At 36.6% G+C, this 18,644-nt stretch overlaps 1 protein-coding gene and 1 non-coding gene across 2 annotated transcripts in view; one reads left to right on the forward strand and one right to left on the reverse strand.

Moving 5' to 3' along the window:
* Positions 1 to 18,247, forward strand: part of LOC128553374 (interferon-induced protein 44-like) — a 40,467-nt gene extending 22,220 nt beyond the window's left edge. The window contains exons 4-6 of the mRNA XM_053534514.1: positions 11,536 to 11,707; positions 12,430 to 12,707; positions 14,215 to 18,247. Coding sequence (XP_053390489.1) covers positions 11,536 to 11,707; positions 12,430 to 12,707; positions 14,215 to 14,286 — 522 coding nt within the window. The 3' untranslated portion in view covers positions 14,287 to 18,247. The remainder of the gene's footprint in view (positions 1 to 11,535; positions 11,708 to 12,429; positions 12,708 to 14,214) is intronic.
* On the reverse strand, positions 10,499 to 10,571 carry Trnap-ugg (transfer RNA proline (anticodon UGG)). The gene has a single exon. It is a non-coding gene; the product is annotated as a tRNA-Pro (tRNA).
* Positions 18,248 to 18,644: the final 397 nt, after the last annotated feature.

The following is an 18,644-nucleotide window of genomic DNA, read 5'->3' on the forward strand; positions in this document are numbered from 1 at the left end:
AGTACTAATCTTTTTGCATTCCCTAGTGCCTTTTCTCAAAGCAACGTGTTTACTTTTACCCTACCGCGTTTCAGTATGTATTTCTTTGCATTCTATTGAAATCGGCATGTTCCTATCGCATTCTATTTAAAAATTGCGGCGTAAGAATCTAATGTTTTGAAAAGAGAAATTGAAAGAAGCAAAAAGGAGTAAATTTAGCGGGTTGTATTTAGCGAACTGTGGTTTTCTTATATAAAAGTTAACACCTCATTTCTTTTTGTTTTCCTAAAGTAGCGATATAGTTCTTTATGGAAATATAAGTCTCTGAAAATCTGATATGCTAGAAAATGTCAAAAACCCGTTTTAAAATTAGTGAATTTTAAATAAAATAAAAAACAGCCGGATTTAGTGGTGTTCAGCCTTCACAATCTAAGTCCCACTTGAATGTTGCATCTTTCCTGGCGAGCTCTATTAACGGTCGGGCACGGTTTGCGAAATTTTTCACAAATCGCTTATAATAGGATCCTGTCGCGACAAACTGTTTAACTTGCTTGCAAGTTATGGGTCTTGGCCACTGTACTATTTTTGCGACGTTTGTTGGGTCAGGACCACACTATTTGCTGACACCACATGTCCAAAGAAATACCACTTGACTTTGGAGCATGTTACATTTATTCGGCCTTAGTTTAAGTCCAGCTTCTTTGATCCTGTTCAACTCTTGTTCGAAGTCAACGCCATATGCAATGATGTCGTCTATATAGACCAAGCTGGTTACTCACTGTAGTCCTTGCAACGTAAGCTCCATAGTGCGCTCAAATGTGCTAGCACTATTGTTCAGGCCGAAAGGTAACTGTGTCATTTCGTAGTGTCTAAATTTGAAGCAAAATGCACTTTTTGCTATATCGGCCTTTCTAAGGAGGATCTGAAAGTACCCGCTTGTCAAATCAAAACAACTGAACAGGCTTGATCCAGCAACTGCGTCCAAGCAGTCTTGTACCCTGGGTAGTGGAAAACCATCAGGCGTAACAAGGCTGTTGACCTTCCTGTAATCCACGCAAGGTCTTATAGCTCCAGATTTCTTTTAGACCAACACAATCGGACTTGCCCATGTTGATGTCCTTTTCTGGATGACAGTTCTTCAATGACATTCTTCTCAGCTTTAGCATGGGCAAGCGGAACTCTTCTTGGCCTTTGTTTGATCGGTTGGGCAGCACCTCTATTAATAGCATGCTCTGTCAAATCAGTAAGACCTATGTCCCATTCATTTTCAGTGAAGGTGTCCTTTTATTTCACTAGAAGACCAGCCACTGCTCTTTTCTCAACTTCAGATTTATCTTTCGTTGACCTTTCAAAGAGCCCTCTAAGATAGTCAGGGACATCTTCACTAGAAGCTTCGACACACGATTCTTAGACAGATGAATTATTTCTTGCTACCGGTATTGATACGTCTTTTTCTGCACATATTGGCTTCTACATTTTCATTTTCTTCCTGTGCTAACACACTTGCTACTCTGTCAATCTTCTCTGCCCTGCCTATTTCTGCGTCTTGCTTTAAAATTGCATTAACTAAGAAAGGGTTCAGTACCCTTACCTTGCATGTTGCTCCACTTTTGATGTTCTGAAGAGAGGTTGCCATCATTAACGGTTACGCTCCTTAAACATAGCAGTTGATTCGATTATGAATTCTACAAGTTGGTCTTTGTCATCAAACTCTAAGCGTGAAACTAAAACGTCAATAAGAGCTTCTGTTTGACCTGAAATGGTTAGGTCTTCTGCCACTACCACGTGCTGCTTCAAGCCTCCCCACTTGAAAGCATGGAAGCTCTACCCCTTCTAAAATTATTTTATTTTGGCTCAGCAAGATATCCGCCGCCCCGTTTTCACCACATCCTAAGACATCATATCCTAGCAGGACGTCGTACTCAATTTAAGCTACTCTAGCCGTCTTGACGACCTCTAGGGTACCTATTGTCATGGTGAATAAGGCCTCTCCCCAATCTCTGATAGGCCTTCTTTAGGCTCCTCTCAAGCTGGTTTTTTCTTCAGTTTTTGCCTAACTTCTTCCTTGATTTTGTCATACACTTGCGATGAAATAAGAGTTCTAGAAACTCCTGTATCAGCCATGTAAACAAACGGAACATCTTCTACTTGTCCCTTCAGATATACCCCGTCATACAAGCGCTTCACCATGTGGGTACCAAGCCTTGAACTCTTTTCACCCGACTCTCCATTAATATGTCCATGGCCTACAACTTCTACTGGGACCTCCCTTAGGTCGCAAGAGTTGGTCCGTTGGCGTTTAAAGGACTTTTTTTGCTGCCCTTGATTTCTTTCATTTTGTCGCCCGCTACCCCCTTCGGATTCCATTCTATCTGGACACTCGCGCGCAAAGTGTCCCACTTGTGACATTGAAAGAACTCAACCTCCTTGCTTCTTCGATTTTGGTTACTTTGTCTATTGTAGGCCGGCTTGCTCTTCACTAATTAATCGAGTCTTTGCAAAATTTTTGTAAGGGTATCTTTACTTATACTCTCATCTTTGCCCACTGGACTTTGGCTTTGACGCTAGTTTCTGTCCCTTTCACATTTGTCTATTTCCTGAAAGTGTGGCTCATTTCTAGCATCCCTCCTTTCGTCGCTTTCATAATACTCAGACTTCTTACGCATGAATGCATCATCATGTGCCCTTCTGGTGCTGTTCCGGTTCATACTCATACTTATTGTCTGTTCCAGGTTCACTACGTGGAATACAGCCGCATCAATAGCTCTTGGCTCCTTATGATATTCTACCTCGAAGCACACCTCACCATCGCGTAAGCCGTCTAAAATCCTGCGTACTAGGTGCTCGTCTCTTGTCTTTCTATCGCGAAAACCATGTGCCTTGTCATATAAGACCTACAGTTCAGCCGCAAACTCCTCAGCCGTTTCCCCTATCCTCTGGTTCCTTTTGCTGAACTTTGCAGCAAAAGATCTAGGTGTTTCTATTACCCTATATCTATTGTGCATTTCACCTAACAATGTCCTATAGTCTGTGAAGATATTTAGATAAAGCTGAAAAAACACGAACTGAGCCGCTTGGCCGTAAATGCGAGGTAATATTTGATCCAGCCGTTCATTATCAGACCAACCATATCTCTGTGCAATGGCTTCAAATTTAGTTATCCATACTTTCCAGTGAATGGTGCAATATTAATGTGACTGCCGTCTCGTTTATTGTGGCCATAGTACCTAGTGTTTGCATCAAAATGACCTTCGTAGCTACCCTGTCTGTTGAGGTTCTGTGCTTGTACATTGATCCTTGGATGGAAATCACCAAACTCATTAAAGTTGCAATTTGTACTGGGTGGTGGATGATATCCCCCATACCCATTGTCGCAGGTATCAGTTATACCGGTTGGTGATCGATGATCACCATTCTGATCACTTCTGTAACCAGTTGCCCTGGGTATCAAACCCTCACTATGCATGCCCCTACCATTACCGGTTGCATAGGATGGAACTTCGCTAGCATACTGTGAAAATCTCACATAGTAAGGAATAGTTCTACAAACAGAGTGCTGCTGTTTGCGGCATCTATATGCATTAGTTCGCCTTCCTTCTGGAGGAGTATCAGTGGGCCTACAGGTATTTTGATCTAAATCTGTTTCCCTGTTTAATTCTCTATGTGGATCTGTACAGCTGGGCTGTAATTATTGTTGTTAGAACTATGTGGCACCCCCTGGGACTGCTTTATATTTTTACCTCATTTACTACATCTTTAAAGACACTGGTTATACTACTAAGGACCCCATTCATGTCATTGGTTTCATGACTGGGCAGGTCCGGGTAATCGCGCAAAGTGTTGACAACTACGTCTTCCCGTTCGGTCGTTATATATGAATCTACAGACTGGCTATCTTCAGTCTTGACTACGTGCATCTTTATCCTTATGATTAAAGAATACTACCTGTTCACTGTCACTCGCCTCTAGCGTGCTCATCCTCAGAGTCGTAAGGCTATCAAAACCTTGGATCCGTATCCCAGGATCCGATTTTAAAATATCAGATCCCACCGCTGTGGTTGCGGTCCGGCTATGTTTCAATTCAATTAATGCGTGTATCTGTGGTAACGTGGCTGCTGGACTCGTACAGTTGATCTTTTATCAAGACGGACTTATATTCGTTCACAATAATTACAGAATATTATGTTCAAGTATATGTAATGGACCGGCGAGCACGTAGAGGTGATCTTTTACCTAGACGGACTAAGACCTGATCACAAATTTACAGAATGCTCAAACTTCAAGCATTTGTAGCTTCTGTAATATTGGTGTAGGTATGATGGGGGTAATAGAAAAATGCTAAGGCTACTTAAGTGGGTCCGTACTCAGTTATCCATAGAAAGAAGAGCAATACTGTTCCAATTTTACTGATTTTAATAGATGCCTATACTCTGGGTTTACAGCTTGATAATTTCCAACATTTACGAAAATATGTTCATGTAAATCTATGATTAATGCTTCGAAACGGCGCACACTTCAGACGTTAAAAATCCTCCGTAGAAATAGACGAGGTTTGGCTAATAATTATTATAATACGGCTTTCTATATAAAGATTTAGTTTGAGTCCGTGACTAATATTAATTACGAAAATAATTATAAAATAGATCATCTACGTTTCGAAAAATGCGTATCAAATTCTAGATATTGCAGACTAGTTATATGTAATGTTTTAGCTCTATTCCAAGGAGATAAAGTCAGACTGGTTTATGTACCATTTAATTTCGTAAATTACTGTTCTTTAGCCGTAACGTATGCTAGAAAGCTGATTGTAAAACTGAATGCAGTCGAACATTTCCAGCCCTATTTATACTAAATCTAAGGAAACGAACAAGAACCTATTCGGAAAACGTTCGACGGTTCGTTTTGGTTGACGTCTAGCGTTCGACGTTCGAAAATCACTCGATTGACGTTCGGAAACGATCAATTTTTGTACGGACGAACGCTGACGACCAACCAAACCAACCAGAGAAAATACGATTTCAAGCTAAAATTGAATGCAACATTGACAGAAAATTACAGTTACATAGAGAAAAGGCTGTCTTAAAATAATTAATACCATGGGACTTCCGCCAAAATAAGTCGTTTGCCGAAACATAGTGATTTATAGTAATGTAAACAATACACTCGAAGCAGTTGCTAATGACAACGGAAGTTATACAATCACATCATGCATCAATGATCATGGCTGACGTAAACATGAAACATACATGTGAACTAACAATAAATGCAGCTTTCTTGCAAAGTGTGCGCCGTTTACGAGTTAAAACACTGGTAATTATCAGAATAAGTAACATATTTCATAACCCTAATTGCTTACAGCCAGGCATTAACGTTTGTTGGCATAATAACCATCAGTTGTATCGGTTATATGCGTAAATCAAATGGCTTACATTATCTATAGATGCAGAACAATACAATTGCATTGTATTGTCGATTAAAATACGTTTTCGCGAAAAGACCTACTTTTTGCTATTCCGATTTACTCCCTCGTATTTAAAACCCAATTTTACATTTTAGTTTTGCGTGCTTCTTTGGCAAATAAAACACGTTTTTTTCCGTTCATATGCGTATCTGAACTCATAACCATGTTTCCCCCCTATAGAGCACGCAAAACGAAATTTATTTCCCAATAAATCTATCCAATATATTTTGCTGCTGGAGTTCTGTAGCAAAATATTTATATTTGTTAGTTTTGTTGCAAGTTTAAAAAAAAATCAAATAAAGACCAAAACAATCCATTTGAACTGATTAAATGTGCATGTATAAGACATTACAGGGGGATCAAACTCACGACCCAGCGATCTGTGTAAAGAAATTGAAATAATATTTTCTGTGGAAAGGAAACACGTTCTCCTTATATTTTTCATAAGTAAATAAACACTTTTCTTACAAAAAAGCGAGACTAAACTAAGTTAATTAACAAGTGCGTTACTGTAGAAAACATGCTGTTTTCATCACGAAGTGCACATAAAATGCCTCTAAAACAATGAGCCAGGGCATATGTGTTATATTGCAGCAAAGTGATTGACATATGGTGTAACTTGAGTGACAATTTATCTACATTTTAAGAGAATATTTTTATTGTTTATTACTTTCAGTTTGTACCAGAATTCATTAATTTTGCTTATGTAAATGATGTATTTGACCAATCTGTATGAATATGGAGACAAATTGTATATTGTCGGATGAAGCTGAAGGGGACGCCCGCTCACACAGCAACCACGTGGTGGCTCGGCAGCCGGTCAGGGCTAAGGCCTTGCGCAGTGTACAGACTGAGAAGGAATGCAGACGGAGACAGAGAGATATGAAATGCTTAAAGGCTTATTTGTGCTAGATGGAATTTTGTTAGCTCTGTCAGTTAGAGGTTATACAGTTGGTGCGGAAAATAAACTAGATAGAAACAAAAACAGTGTATTGAAACTTGTTAACCTGAAACCAGGTCACAGCTTCAAATCATAGAAAAACCTTAATAGCTACAGGCAAAATTTTCCACTTGATCATCATACAAATTATCCTCAGAATGTTTGTGTAACGTAGGTCAATTTAAAATCTTGGTTACTTTATGTCTGAAACTGGGTCGATAGATCAGATCATAGGAAAACACTCTAGATTCCATATTTTCTGTTTGATATTCTGAAAACGATATTACGTTTGTCTCTCTAAAATCTAGATTAAGGTCTAAACTGGGTTACATGAAGTCAGAAATTAGGTTGCTTGGTCAAATCATGGAAAGACTTTGTTAACTTTCTATCAGCCACATTTTCTACTTGATCATTAAAAATCTTTGTAGTAATTGTCGCTAAAACATTTAGGTCTAGTTTAAAAGTTGGCTACTCAAAATATTAAACTAGGTCTCTAGGTAAAATAATAGAAAAACCTTGTTGATACCATAGAGGCCACATTTACTATTTGAACTTACTCATTAGTCTAGCCCGGAATGTCTGTTTGTTTAAGATGTAGGATAAATTTGTATCAGGGTCGTTTAGGGAAAAAATAGTTCGTTTAGTCAAATTATTTAAATACTTTGCTAATACTTTAAATGCCATTTTTGCAAGAAAATCTTGTATTGCTCTTGTTTGTACCCCTTAAAACTTACATATTGTAAGCAATGTCATTGTCATTAGTATAGTCTCCTAAACACGGTATATTGATATGAGATTTTACTTATCTATATGCAAATCCATGATATATTAAAGTCAATGAATCATCTTGGCTTTTTTGTGTTAACTTTGGAACCATGGTCGGGCCAATGATAAGATTACAAACGTAGCATAAACCGGTTTAAATTAACCTGGGACGTGTTCGCATTCATTCATTCTTTTCCATGAACATTTATTATGAACATGTGCAGTTGTGTACCCACACCTGGTCATCCCTTGCCTTGCCTTTGTCACATCCCCTCCAACCCCCACTCCCCACCCCCACCCCGCCAAAAAAAAAAATCCTTATTTTAGATTTTTTAAACCTTCCATGAATATTTATCAACATGCAAGTTGTACCATTATTCCGCCACCTCGCTCCTCCACCCAGTCATACCGTCATACCCACCAGCGATCATGTATCCCTTCTCCACCCCCCCCACCCCAACATAACTTTCAATATTTATAATCAATATTTGAAGTTTTGTACCCTCACCCGTTCATCCCCGCCCCTCTCCCCCCAACACCCCCCCTCAAAAAATATATATATCTTTTTTTTCCATTTCTTTTTTTTTAATGTTCAAACCCCCTTCCATGTTCAAGATATCTTACTTGATTGTGTTCTCTTAAGGATATCTGTTCTTTTAAGTTCAAATGTACATGTTAAACAGCAACACTTGGTGCCAAACTACTCAAAGACAATATATCGTTCCAGTTACACTTCAAGCTCACATTTCAAATAACTCCATTTAATTCTAAAAGCTAAACTTATTACAGTCAACATATTCCATTCAAAATAATTTCTTTAGTCAGGATCAACGTATCATACATTTAGTATGTACACTTAAAACATTTGTTTTCTGTTAAATTGATTTTGACTAATGAAATTATTTTCTTCTTAGTAACATCCCTAACTGTCGGATATTTTTTTTGCCATTCCTCACCACAAACCCTTTCGGCGGGGGATACCAATTCATCGCATTTGCTTGTTTGACATGAAAATAATTTCGGAAAAGTCTCACTTAATAAAAAATCCAAAATAATCCGACCTAGGCCTTACTATGTGTTTTTCTTTTTCACCATCTATAGTCTGTAATATCATTCCACTATCTTCAAGATGATTCATCACAACAATACTCTATGCTCGCCTTACTTTGATATGGAAAAACAATAATATCTAAGATTTGGCGAACATCTTTTCCACACAGTTTTCATCCAGTGTTTTGTGGTAGCCAGCCTTTCTGTACTTTCAGTACTTTGATTTTCCTAACTCAGTCTTTCACCAGGGAAAATATCTAGTGGCTAATTTCTACACTGGACAACAAAACAACGTGTTAATTCTTGCCTTGGGGAAAAATCAAGTAGTTGCTTTCTCCTCTTTTCCCCTATATAGTACCCCACCACCTGTAGTTTTTGTGAACAAACAGGGGAGAAATATCTGACAAGCGTTTTCTTTTCTCCCCCATAGGACAAAACTGTAGTCGAAACAAACCAAGGACAAGAGAGTCATGATGACCTTAAATTGCTTATCAGAGTATCACAAATTGCTTGAACAATTTTGGTAGGGGGTATCGCATGGAAAATTTCTCCATTAAAGTGTTTTCAAAAATAGTTTTCTATAATTTGACCTAGTGACCTAGTTAAATACCTGTGGTAACGCATGTTTGAACTAGACGTTTATTTCTCTTTGTCAAGTTTTATGCATATCAAATGGAAAACGTGGCCATTAGAGTGTTGACAAGGCATTTATATTTTTGACCGAGCGACCGGGAATTTTATTTTAGGTAAACCATCTTAAATCTTGACCTAAATATTACAGAAACAAATATTCTGACAAAAATTTATGAAGATCAAGTGCAAATGAAGCATCTAGAGTTTTAACCTGTTAACAAGGGTATTGTTTTTATGGTTTGACCCAGTGACCTAGTTTTTGACCTAAGGTAAATAAACCCATACTTTATTTCATGGAGAAACATACTGACAAAGTATTATGAAAATCAAGTTGAAAATGTTGCCCTTAGTGTGTTAATGTTTAATAAGGGTTTTCAACAATTGATCTAGTGACCTAGTTTAGTACCAGTTGATTCAACCTAGGTATCAAAGACCCATATATTCTAACAAAGTTTTACGTAGGTGAAGTAAACGGACACGGGATGACCGCAATAGGTCACAAGTTAGCGCTTTATGTTTAAAAAAATATGAAAACGTACTCGGAAAGCTTTATTTACATACTAACTTTAACATAGTGCCATTCTTGTAAATGTTGGTCAATATCTATCTTCTAGTCTATTATGTCGGGCCCTTGAGGGTGTTTTTCTTGATGCTATGTCTTCTGCAAAGGCATCATTGAGTACTTTGGTTTTCTTGTCCTATTCATTTACATGAGCATTTTGTGTCTTACTTAAACCATGCCTGTTGTTGCCACTGCACGTGTTAGAAATTCACCTGGTGGATACACTGTCACCAGAACGAAAAGCCACTGAAAATTCTATATACTACAAGGACGAAAGTTGCTGCAAGATGCAGCAAAAGGAAACTCCGCGCCAAACAATGCCGTGTCCGTAATACTGATATACCAGGAGATGGTATAACGACACTAGTGTCTTTGTTGTAGACCCATATAAATAGCATACAGATAATCTATTGGGGTTTCATGAAGAAAAACATTGCTTTTGTAGACGAGCAGGATTTTTATTGTGTATTTAGTGACCTTATTATTGACTCATGATGACCCATATGCAAAACTGACCTCTATGCTTCGATATATGGAAAGAAATGTATTGCATACACATGGCTGTGCTTAACTTCAGACTTACTTAGTATTTGAACCGAAAACGTAGCTGAGATGTTATCAAAACCATTATTCTAATCAGGAATATGGGTTCTATAATTACGATACTTTCAAGTTGATGATGAGGAAGGACTAAGATGTACAATAAATGAAACACAACAAACATCATCCCTTATAGGGACGTAAAACTCCTAGTTTAAAAGGAACAAGAAAATTGTAACCCAAGTGTTATATGTTGACTATTACGTTGATGAAATGTCGTCCGAATAAACAGTTCAGTACTATAAACACCTTTACCACAATATACAGTCATATACTGATCAACTGGTTTTTGGAAGGACGGTCAATGTTGAGCAGTCAGAAACTTCTCAAGAAGACCATTGTTCCGATATTGCTAAAGGTCATCCTTAAGAAACCTGCATTAAGATAATAGAGCAAGGATAGTTTAAAATGCAAGTCACCTTGGTTCAAAGGCCAGTTTTGCCTTATTGTTACGTGACATTTTTAAAATTACTAAAATTATTTATATATCACAGGGTGAAAAAATATGCAGTCAGTCCGGGGCTCGAACCCGGGACCTCTCGCTTCCAGGGCGAGTGCTCTACCGATTGAGCTAACCGCCTGCCTGACACATGTTTTCCCCTAACGTGACCAAGTCCGTACCGTGACATACACCCCCACAAATTGGAAATTCATCCTCGAATTCCGAAGGTACATAATATTGCCTGCGAGCACGAATTTACAATTCGGTACGGACTTGGTCACTATTTGGTCACCATATTTTTACTTAAACAGCGTCAACCCACAGCATCCCCACTGACTAACGCCATGAAACAGATCACATGACGTTTGTGATGATACCACGTGGTTAAATATTAATACCAGATTTATCAATAAATTGTGTAGCAATTGAGGATTAAATTTTCGCTATATTCACGAGGCCCTACATATCGCGAACATTTATCCTCGCGTAGATATTTACCATTAGTATAATTGAAATTCAAGTCTGATACAATACTCAAAATCTCAAATTCGCGAAATTTTGACCAAGAATTTGAAGGCAGAAGAGTAATTGGTTTATCGATCCTGTGTTAGCCGTCAAAACGGAACAAAAATGAAAATTCTGAATGGAAGTCGATTCAAAACTATGTTTTCTACATGGATATTTTAGGTCAAGAGAAAAATTAATGAAATATATGGAAAGTTAAATGTAAGTGATATAAATTGAAACGATAAAGTTTTGTGCATTAGTGAAACTTGACTTTTTATATATACATAATTTATTTTAGGTCGATTGTGAATGAAGTTCTACAACATATATTAATCAATCTCGACACCTCATTCCTGATGGAACCCACCGCCACGAGGGTATGAGAGAAGAGGCCAGCTTCTCCCCTTTAATGCTGAGCGCCAAGCAAGGGAGCTACTGGTACCATTTTTCACGTCTTTGGTATGACGCGGCAGGGCATTGAACCCACGACCTCCCACACTCGAAGCGGACACTTGATTATTTATACAAGGATACCCAGATAAATACATTTGAGCGTATGATATTATTAATATCTATTTTTTCCTGCATTTCTACAGTTCAATCCTACAAACACAATAGAGGAAAACGACTTCCATTTTAGAAAAAATCCGATGCTCGCAGATAAAATACATTGTGCAGTATTTGTTTTACCAGCAACTGCAATAGATCGTCTGTCCGAAATGTACATGGAAAAATTTCGTATTCTGCAGGAAAAGTTGGTGAAAAAAGGTATTTTGATTTTTAATTTCTTTATAGAAACGTAAAGAACAACAATATGTAGTATATACAAGAGACGTGTATGAGTCTCTTCTGAATAAAGCTCTTGGTGCACAGCGTATGTAAGAATTAACAAGTATTTGGCAATGCTCTGGTTGTACGTTACAAGTATTATGTGTTGGCATAAAGCGCTATAGCTGTGTACTGAAAATAGAAGTAAGTTTTGGGTAGATGTCCACAAGGATGTATTTAAGACAATGATGTTTCGTGAATAAAATCACTGTCGCTGAGATGCGTGTGTATTTTTTACGACGACGGCGCCCTTGTTATTTTTATGCCGCATTTGCATTTGAACTCAAAACAATGATTCAGTTCAAAGATAATATCACTGATTGGTATAAATTATTTCTTGTGTTTTATGTACCTTCTAGATGCTGAGGTAGTATTCAGATAGCATTGTTTATGAGAAGGTCCACTTTGTCAGTATAAGAAGACTTGTAGTTCAAAAGATACATATTACGCCTTCAGTAACAGTATATTTATTTAAGAGCATATTTTATATGTATTTCCTATTTCGGTAACAAAATAAAGATTTGTCATTATTTCAAAGGTCTTTCCCGTTCCATTAAAAACGAGAAGTTCCTTTCAGTTGGTTTGAGAAATTGTCCAGGAGTATGAAGAACGGACGAAGACAATCAAACATATAATATTTATCACCTAATTTAATTTTTCAGATATCCCGCGGGTTCTGCTGTTGACGAATTGTGATCTTTTTTGTGATGAGGTAAAACAAAATAAGAGAAATTTATACAGAAGCATAAAAGTCGAGAAGGTTGCTACGAAAGCTGCTGAAACGTTAAGCATACCATTGAGTAACATTCACCCGATTGTTAACCACGGAGGGGGTGAAGTATATTTGGATCCTGCGACATCCATCCCGATTTTGCTTGCTCTTAGGCAGATGATCCATTTTGCAAATGATTTCATAGAGAAATATACCAAAAAGGAAAAGGTGATATACCACAGAATTGTTTAGATTTAATATTCAAATGTTCTGCAAAACGAATGGTAATAAATATATTAGCCGAATATATATTTTCTTATAAAATCAAAGCGAAAGGTTTGAAAAAGAATGTATGTATATTGCCCTCACAACCAATGCCCATGTCCCTTAAAACATTTTAGAACAAAACAAAGTATCTATTTAAACGTAAATTAAAAAAAAAACAATAGTTGACTCTGAATAAGAATAATAAACGATGTAGAGACAAATTGATATCGGGAGTTGTAAATGAAAGCCCGATAGAAAATTAAAACGATCACTTTTGTGCCCCCCCCCCCCCCCACCATGAGTGTTGGGGGCATATAGATTTGGTCTTATCCGTGCGTGTGTGTGTCCATCCGTCCGTTCGTCTGAAGTTCATGACGCGCCTAGCTCAAAAAGTATTTGGTATATGTTGACGAAACATTGCTTGAGTCTTTATCATGATATGAACTTGTGCAACGCCTTCTTTTCTTCTGGCTCCACTCCCTATTGTCAGAGTTTTGGCCCCTGAAATAGTCAAAAATGCACATTTCCATCTTGTGACACGCCTAGCTCAAAAAGTATTTGATACAGATTCATGAAACCTTTAATCATGATATGAACTTGCGCACCTCCTATTTTTCATCTGGCTTCGTCCATATTTCCAGAGTTATGGCCCCTGAAATAGACAAAAATATATGTTTTGACCTTGTGACGCCCGTAGCTCAAAAAGTATTTAATATAAATTGATTAATCATTGCATGACTCTTTATCATGATATGAACATGCGCACCTCCTATTTTTTATCTGGGTCCACCCCTATTTTCAGAATTATGTCCCCTGAAATTGTCAAAAATGCAAATTTTCATCTTGTTGCGCGCCTAACTCAAAACATATTTCATATAAATTGATTAAACCTTGCATGAGTCTTTATCATGATATGAACTTGCGCACCTCCTACTTTTTGACTGCATCCACTCCCTATTTCTAGTTATATTGCCCCTGAAATAGTCAAAAGTGCTCATTTTCACCTTGTGACGCATCTAACTCAGAAAGTATATTATATAAATTGATGAAAACTTGCATGAGTCTTTATCATGATATAAACTTGCGCACTTCATATTTTTTTCTGTCACCACCCCGTATTTTTAAAGTTATGGCCCTGAAATAGTCAAAAATGCAGATTTTCACGTAATAATGTGCCTAGCTCAAAAAGTATTTGATGTAAATTCATGAAACCTTGCTTGAGTCTTTATCATGATGTTACCATGCACATTTGGTGTTTTTAATCTTAGCGCTTATAACAGAGTTATGGCCCTTGAAATAGCCACAACAGTGGATCTTTTGTTTGTGATGCTCAATGTTCATAAAGTACCTCCTTAATTCTGTTAATATTTGAATTATTGCCCCTTATTTGTGACAAATGTACCATTGGGGACACACCCTGTGTCCTACAGACACATTCTAGTTTAAATATTGTTTGGACAAATTTCAGATGGAAAACGCAAGAAGAAACAAGAGGGAAAACGTCACAAACATGATGATGGAAAACACAACAAATAAATGAATGGAATACATTTTTATTTGCTACATGTGATGTCAATTCGTCTGTGCATAATTATGTTTTATCATACGCGAGTTTAGACGAACATGTTGGACTGTATGATTTGAATATTTTTACCAGGAACGCATTCTGAATCAGAGATGCATCATAAAATTGCTTAACTATGAGATCAGAAGATATTGATAGATTTCAGAACTGAACAGCACAATATTGAATCTTTTTGAATTATCCATATGATTTATTTAGAATCTCATATTCCCCTACTTTGCACTTTATAGCATAGGTGTTAAACAAATGTCTTACTTTGGAACACAAATATGAGATTTTCAAAAGTAAATTAACTCTTTTGATGTAGATTCTTTCAAAGTGCATTGCACTTTTAAAGCAGAAAATATACATTCTTAACATATACAGTATTTGTACATTATCTATGTTTTAAGTGAAATGAAACTTAAAATGCAATTTATCATTTTTTTCCATGTTTTAAGCTATTTTTAAGCCCAAATGTTCATTGAATTACAGGCTACCAAGATTGTTTAAACAATGTCTATTCGTAACAAAAACATGGCTGTCAGAAGAAGTGGTCACTTTTCACTGTACAAATATACAAGGAACTTTCAGTTACAATTCCCCCGTGTTTGAAATAGGACAAAACAAAAATTTATTTCGTAACTCGTCAAAAATATGGCCGTTAAAAACGGACATATTTCAAGAATATGTTCTAAACCACTTTTCTAACCATTTTTAAATTGATTTCATACAAATATTTCTTAAGTGACTATTTACCAAGCTATTTGTCATAAAAACATGACCGCCTACTGGCATGGTATGTTTTACTAATAAAGTACGAACTTTGCTGCCAGGAACCGCTGGCCAGTTTCGAAACAACTTTACACAAATGTTCTTTCGTTGACCTTCTATATATTGTTTATATCATTTTAATTTGTCAAAAATATGTGCTATCAAGAGGCATAAGTAGAAAATTCAACAGTCGTGTCCTCCTTACAACTGATCTGATTTTAAAACTATGACACAGAAATGCTTTTTCACCCTCTACTAAACTATTGACTTTGACTTATAACTAGATGCCCACGGGCAACACGTCGAGCCCGCAAGATGTCAAATGAAATGACAGTTATGATACTATTAAAAGAATGCTTTTGAGTGGATTTGTCAGATATCATCACCGATGCCGACGAGAGTACAATAGCCCTCCTTATAATTCAAACAGTTAAGCTATAAATGGCATTTCTGAAATTGTCCAACTGTATTTAATTCTCAATTGCAACTAATACTAAGCCATGACGGTTCGATAAAATTATAGCCATATTGATCTTTAAACTCCAAGTGTGGCCTTAACCTTTAAGATATTGACACGGGTGTTGCGCGCGACACGTCGTCTCATGGTGGTGAACAATTGTGACAAATTATTTTAAAATCCTACAATCAATGACAAACGTATACCCTATCTTTGACATTTGACCTCTAAGTGTGACTTTGATCTTTAAGACATTAAAGCGGTTGTCGCACGCCACAAACAGTCCCATAGTTGTGAACAATTGTTCCAGATTATTTTAAAATCCCACAATCAATGACAAAGTTATTGTCCTGACAAGGTCAATTTTAGCCATATTTGACATTTAAACTCCAAGTGTGACCTTGACCTTTAAGATATCGACGCCGGTGTTGCATGCGACACACCATCTCATAGTTGTGAACAATTGTTCCAGGTTATTTTAAAATTCCACAATCAATGACAAAGTTATTGTCCTGACAAGGTCAATTATAGCCATATTTGACATTTAAACTCCAAATGTGACCTTGGCCTTTAAGATATTGAAACGGTGTTGCGCGTGACAAGCCGTCTCATGGTGGTGAACAATTGTGCCAAGTTATTTTAAAATCCCACAATCAAACTTATGGTCCGGACAAAGAAATTCGGACGGACGCACTGACGCATGCACGCACATACATAGAACAGCCATTTGGACAAGTATGTCTTCGCTCCCTTACGGGCTCGACAAAAATACTTGGCAACTGGACCGGCATTTTTGTGGCTTTATTCAAAACTTAATCAGAACCTTCTCTAAATCTTTAGACCAGGATATAAAATGACAGAAATATTTCTTTAATAACTATATCGTATAGCATGTAAGCTATAAGGAAAAGATATTTCTTCCTGTGACTGTGAAGAAACCATGAAAATTTGTATTGAAATATTTTGAAGTATTCTGAATCAAAAAACGGAGGAAAAAGGCACTTCATTGACATAACTTACCCTAAGCCGAGGCTCCAAAAAGGGACCAATATTTTATCAATTTTGATCATATAATTTGTATTTCAATTTCAGTCGTTGGTAAGTATGTTACTTTTTGTCAGTCTGTATTTAAAGCGAGCGTGTTGTATCTGTGATTCGTTCCATGATTTGGTTGGATTTTATTTTGCTGTAACTTTAGCGTGTGGTTGTGGGTTTCTTAGGATTTTTTTTTTTTTTTTTTTACAGTCAAATATATTTGATAAAGATAAGAAAAATGCAGTTCCCGTTAAGGCATCAGTTTAGGGTAATTCATGCCGATATATTGTACATTGTGTATATGATCATGTTTTCGTTCAGCATACATGAAGTTAAAGACAAATGTCCGTTTCTTCACAATAACACTTTTGCTCATTCAGTTTGACAAAGATATGAACAGACAGCCAATATCTTATTACGCCCCTTCTTTGTGTGTATTCTAAGACTTGAGTATCTTAGGTTAAAATTTGTATATTTGTTAATACCAAACAATTGTCAGTCCATGTCAGAAATATTCTATCAAAATTTAGATTATAAAACATAACTATTAAGTATATTTCCATGTGAATGAAAACAACTATATTTCCTTTAAAAATTCCAAGGTAGCTTGAGCATTCTCCTCCTCTTTTAGGGCTTGGAATACCTTAGATTGATTACATGACAAGTTTGAGTTTTCTTCACAAATAGGAATAACTTCCATACGCTATGCACTATGTACTAACATTGTTACCTCGTTGGTCTGTGAGTGACACAGGACCATCATGGCCGTTTTAAAAAGTTTGTAGCTGAGGTTAATTCCTCAAACTGAGGAGCACTTAAGTTTGAAACATGGTTTTGTTGTTAAAAATCGTTGGGAAAAACGAGAAAAAGAATATTCTTGTGTACAGTGTGTCAAGCAGCTCCGAATTATGAGCAGTTCCAGATCACTTCAATTTTATTCTTCACATGTTGTTGCCAATAAAACAAAATGTTTTGTCCCTTTAATGTCCCTTAGTTAAAGGACTAATTTGACAAACCTTTTTAGAAATTGGGTGTCTTGTTGTTTTTCCGGGGGAGATAAATGTTGAAAAAAGTGATTCTGAACTACTTGAATGACTGTGTTTGGAAATGACCTCATTAATAATTGAAGGCTTTCTTGTTTTCACAAAACGTTTTTTTGCAGATGGAAATTAACTGTCATGACTATGAAATGTTTATTTCATATTTTTCATAATTCTGCATTTATTCTTCTGACTGACCTTCAGTTGCAATTTTTCGATGAAAATCAGTATGTACCCCGTGGCTAAACTAGTTATCATAGAAATGAAATCATACCTTTTATTTTTACCTCTTGTCACTAAACACAAAATTCCAAAAGACACAATTCTGATTGATAGAATGAACGTTTTCTATTAGGTGATTCGGAACTGCTTCACACACTGTACTGTTAATTCATCATTTAGAATTATGTTTTCCTCTCTCCTGAATGAAAAAGAAATTTGTTTGCTTTCTATACTTAGTTTTGTTAACCTTTCATTTCCTTTTTATCACGTGTTGATTGCATGGAATTTTAGAAACAAATAAGAGAAAAGAATGTTGTTAATGTTATGTTTGGTTGGTTATCTTTTTTTTATTGTACTTTCTTTTAACTTCAATACTGAAATTGTGTGTACATATATATATTAAAGTACATCATATATTTACAACTTTTTCCTCCTTCATTGGTCTGTTGTAATTTTGCACTGTGTATACATTGCACATACACAGTACAATATATATAAATTACGGAAGGTACACCAGGTGTGACGAAAAAGTACAGAACCCTTTCTAATCCGGAAACATCTCAAACCAAACATTTTCTTTCGGCCCTGTAAAGTTTGGATTACACATGGTCCAATTTGCATTCAGGTTATACTTAGCATGCTTCGTCATCCTACCTTAAAATTCAAGGCCCGGAATGATAAAAAGACAGATTGAGTACAACTCGTCCTTGACGCAGATGCATAGCAAAGGATGTTGTGAGGCGATAAAACTTTACTTGGTTCCAAAACATTTTGAAGCACAGTGAAAGTTTTTAAATCTTATGTCT

Source organism: Mercenaria mercenaria, unplaced genomic scaffold (assembly GCF_021730395.1).
Source record: "Mercenaria mercenaria strain notata unplaced genomic scaffold, MADL_Memer_1 contig_3755, whole genome shotgun sequence".
NCBI lineage: Eukaryota > Metazoa > Mollusca > Bivalvia > Venerida > Veneridae > Mercenaria > Mercenaria mercenaria.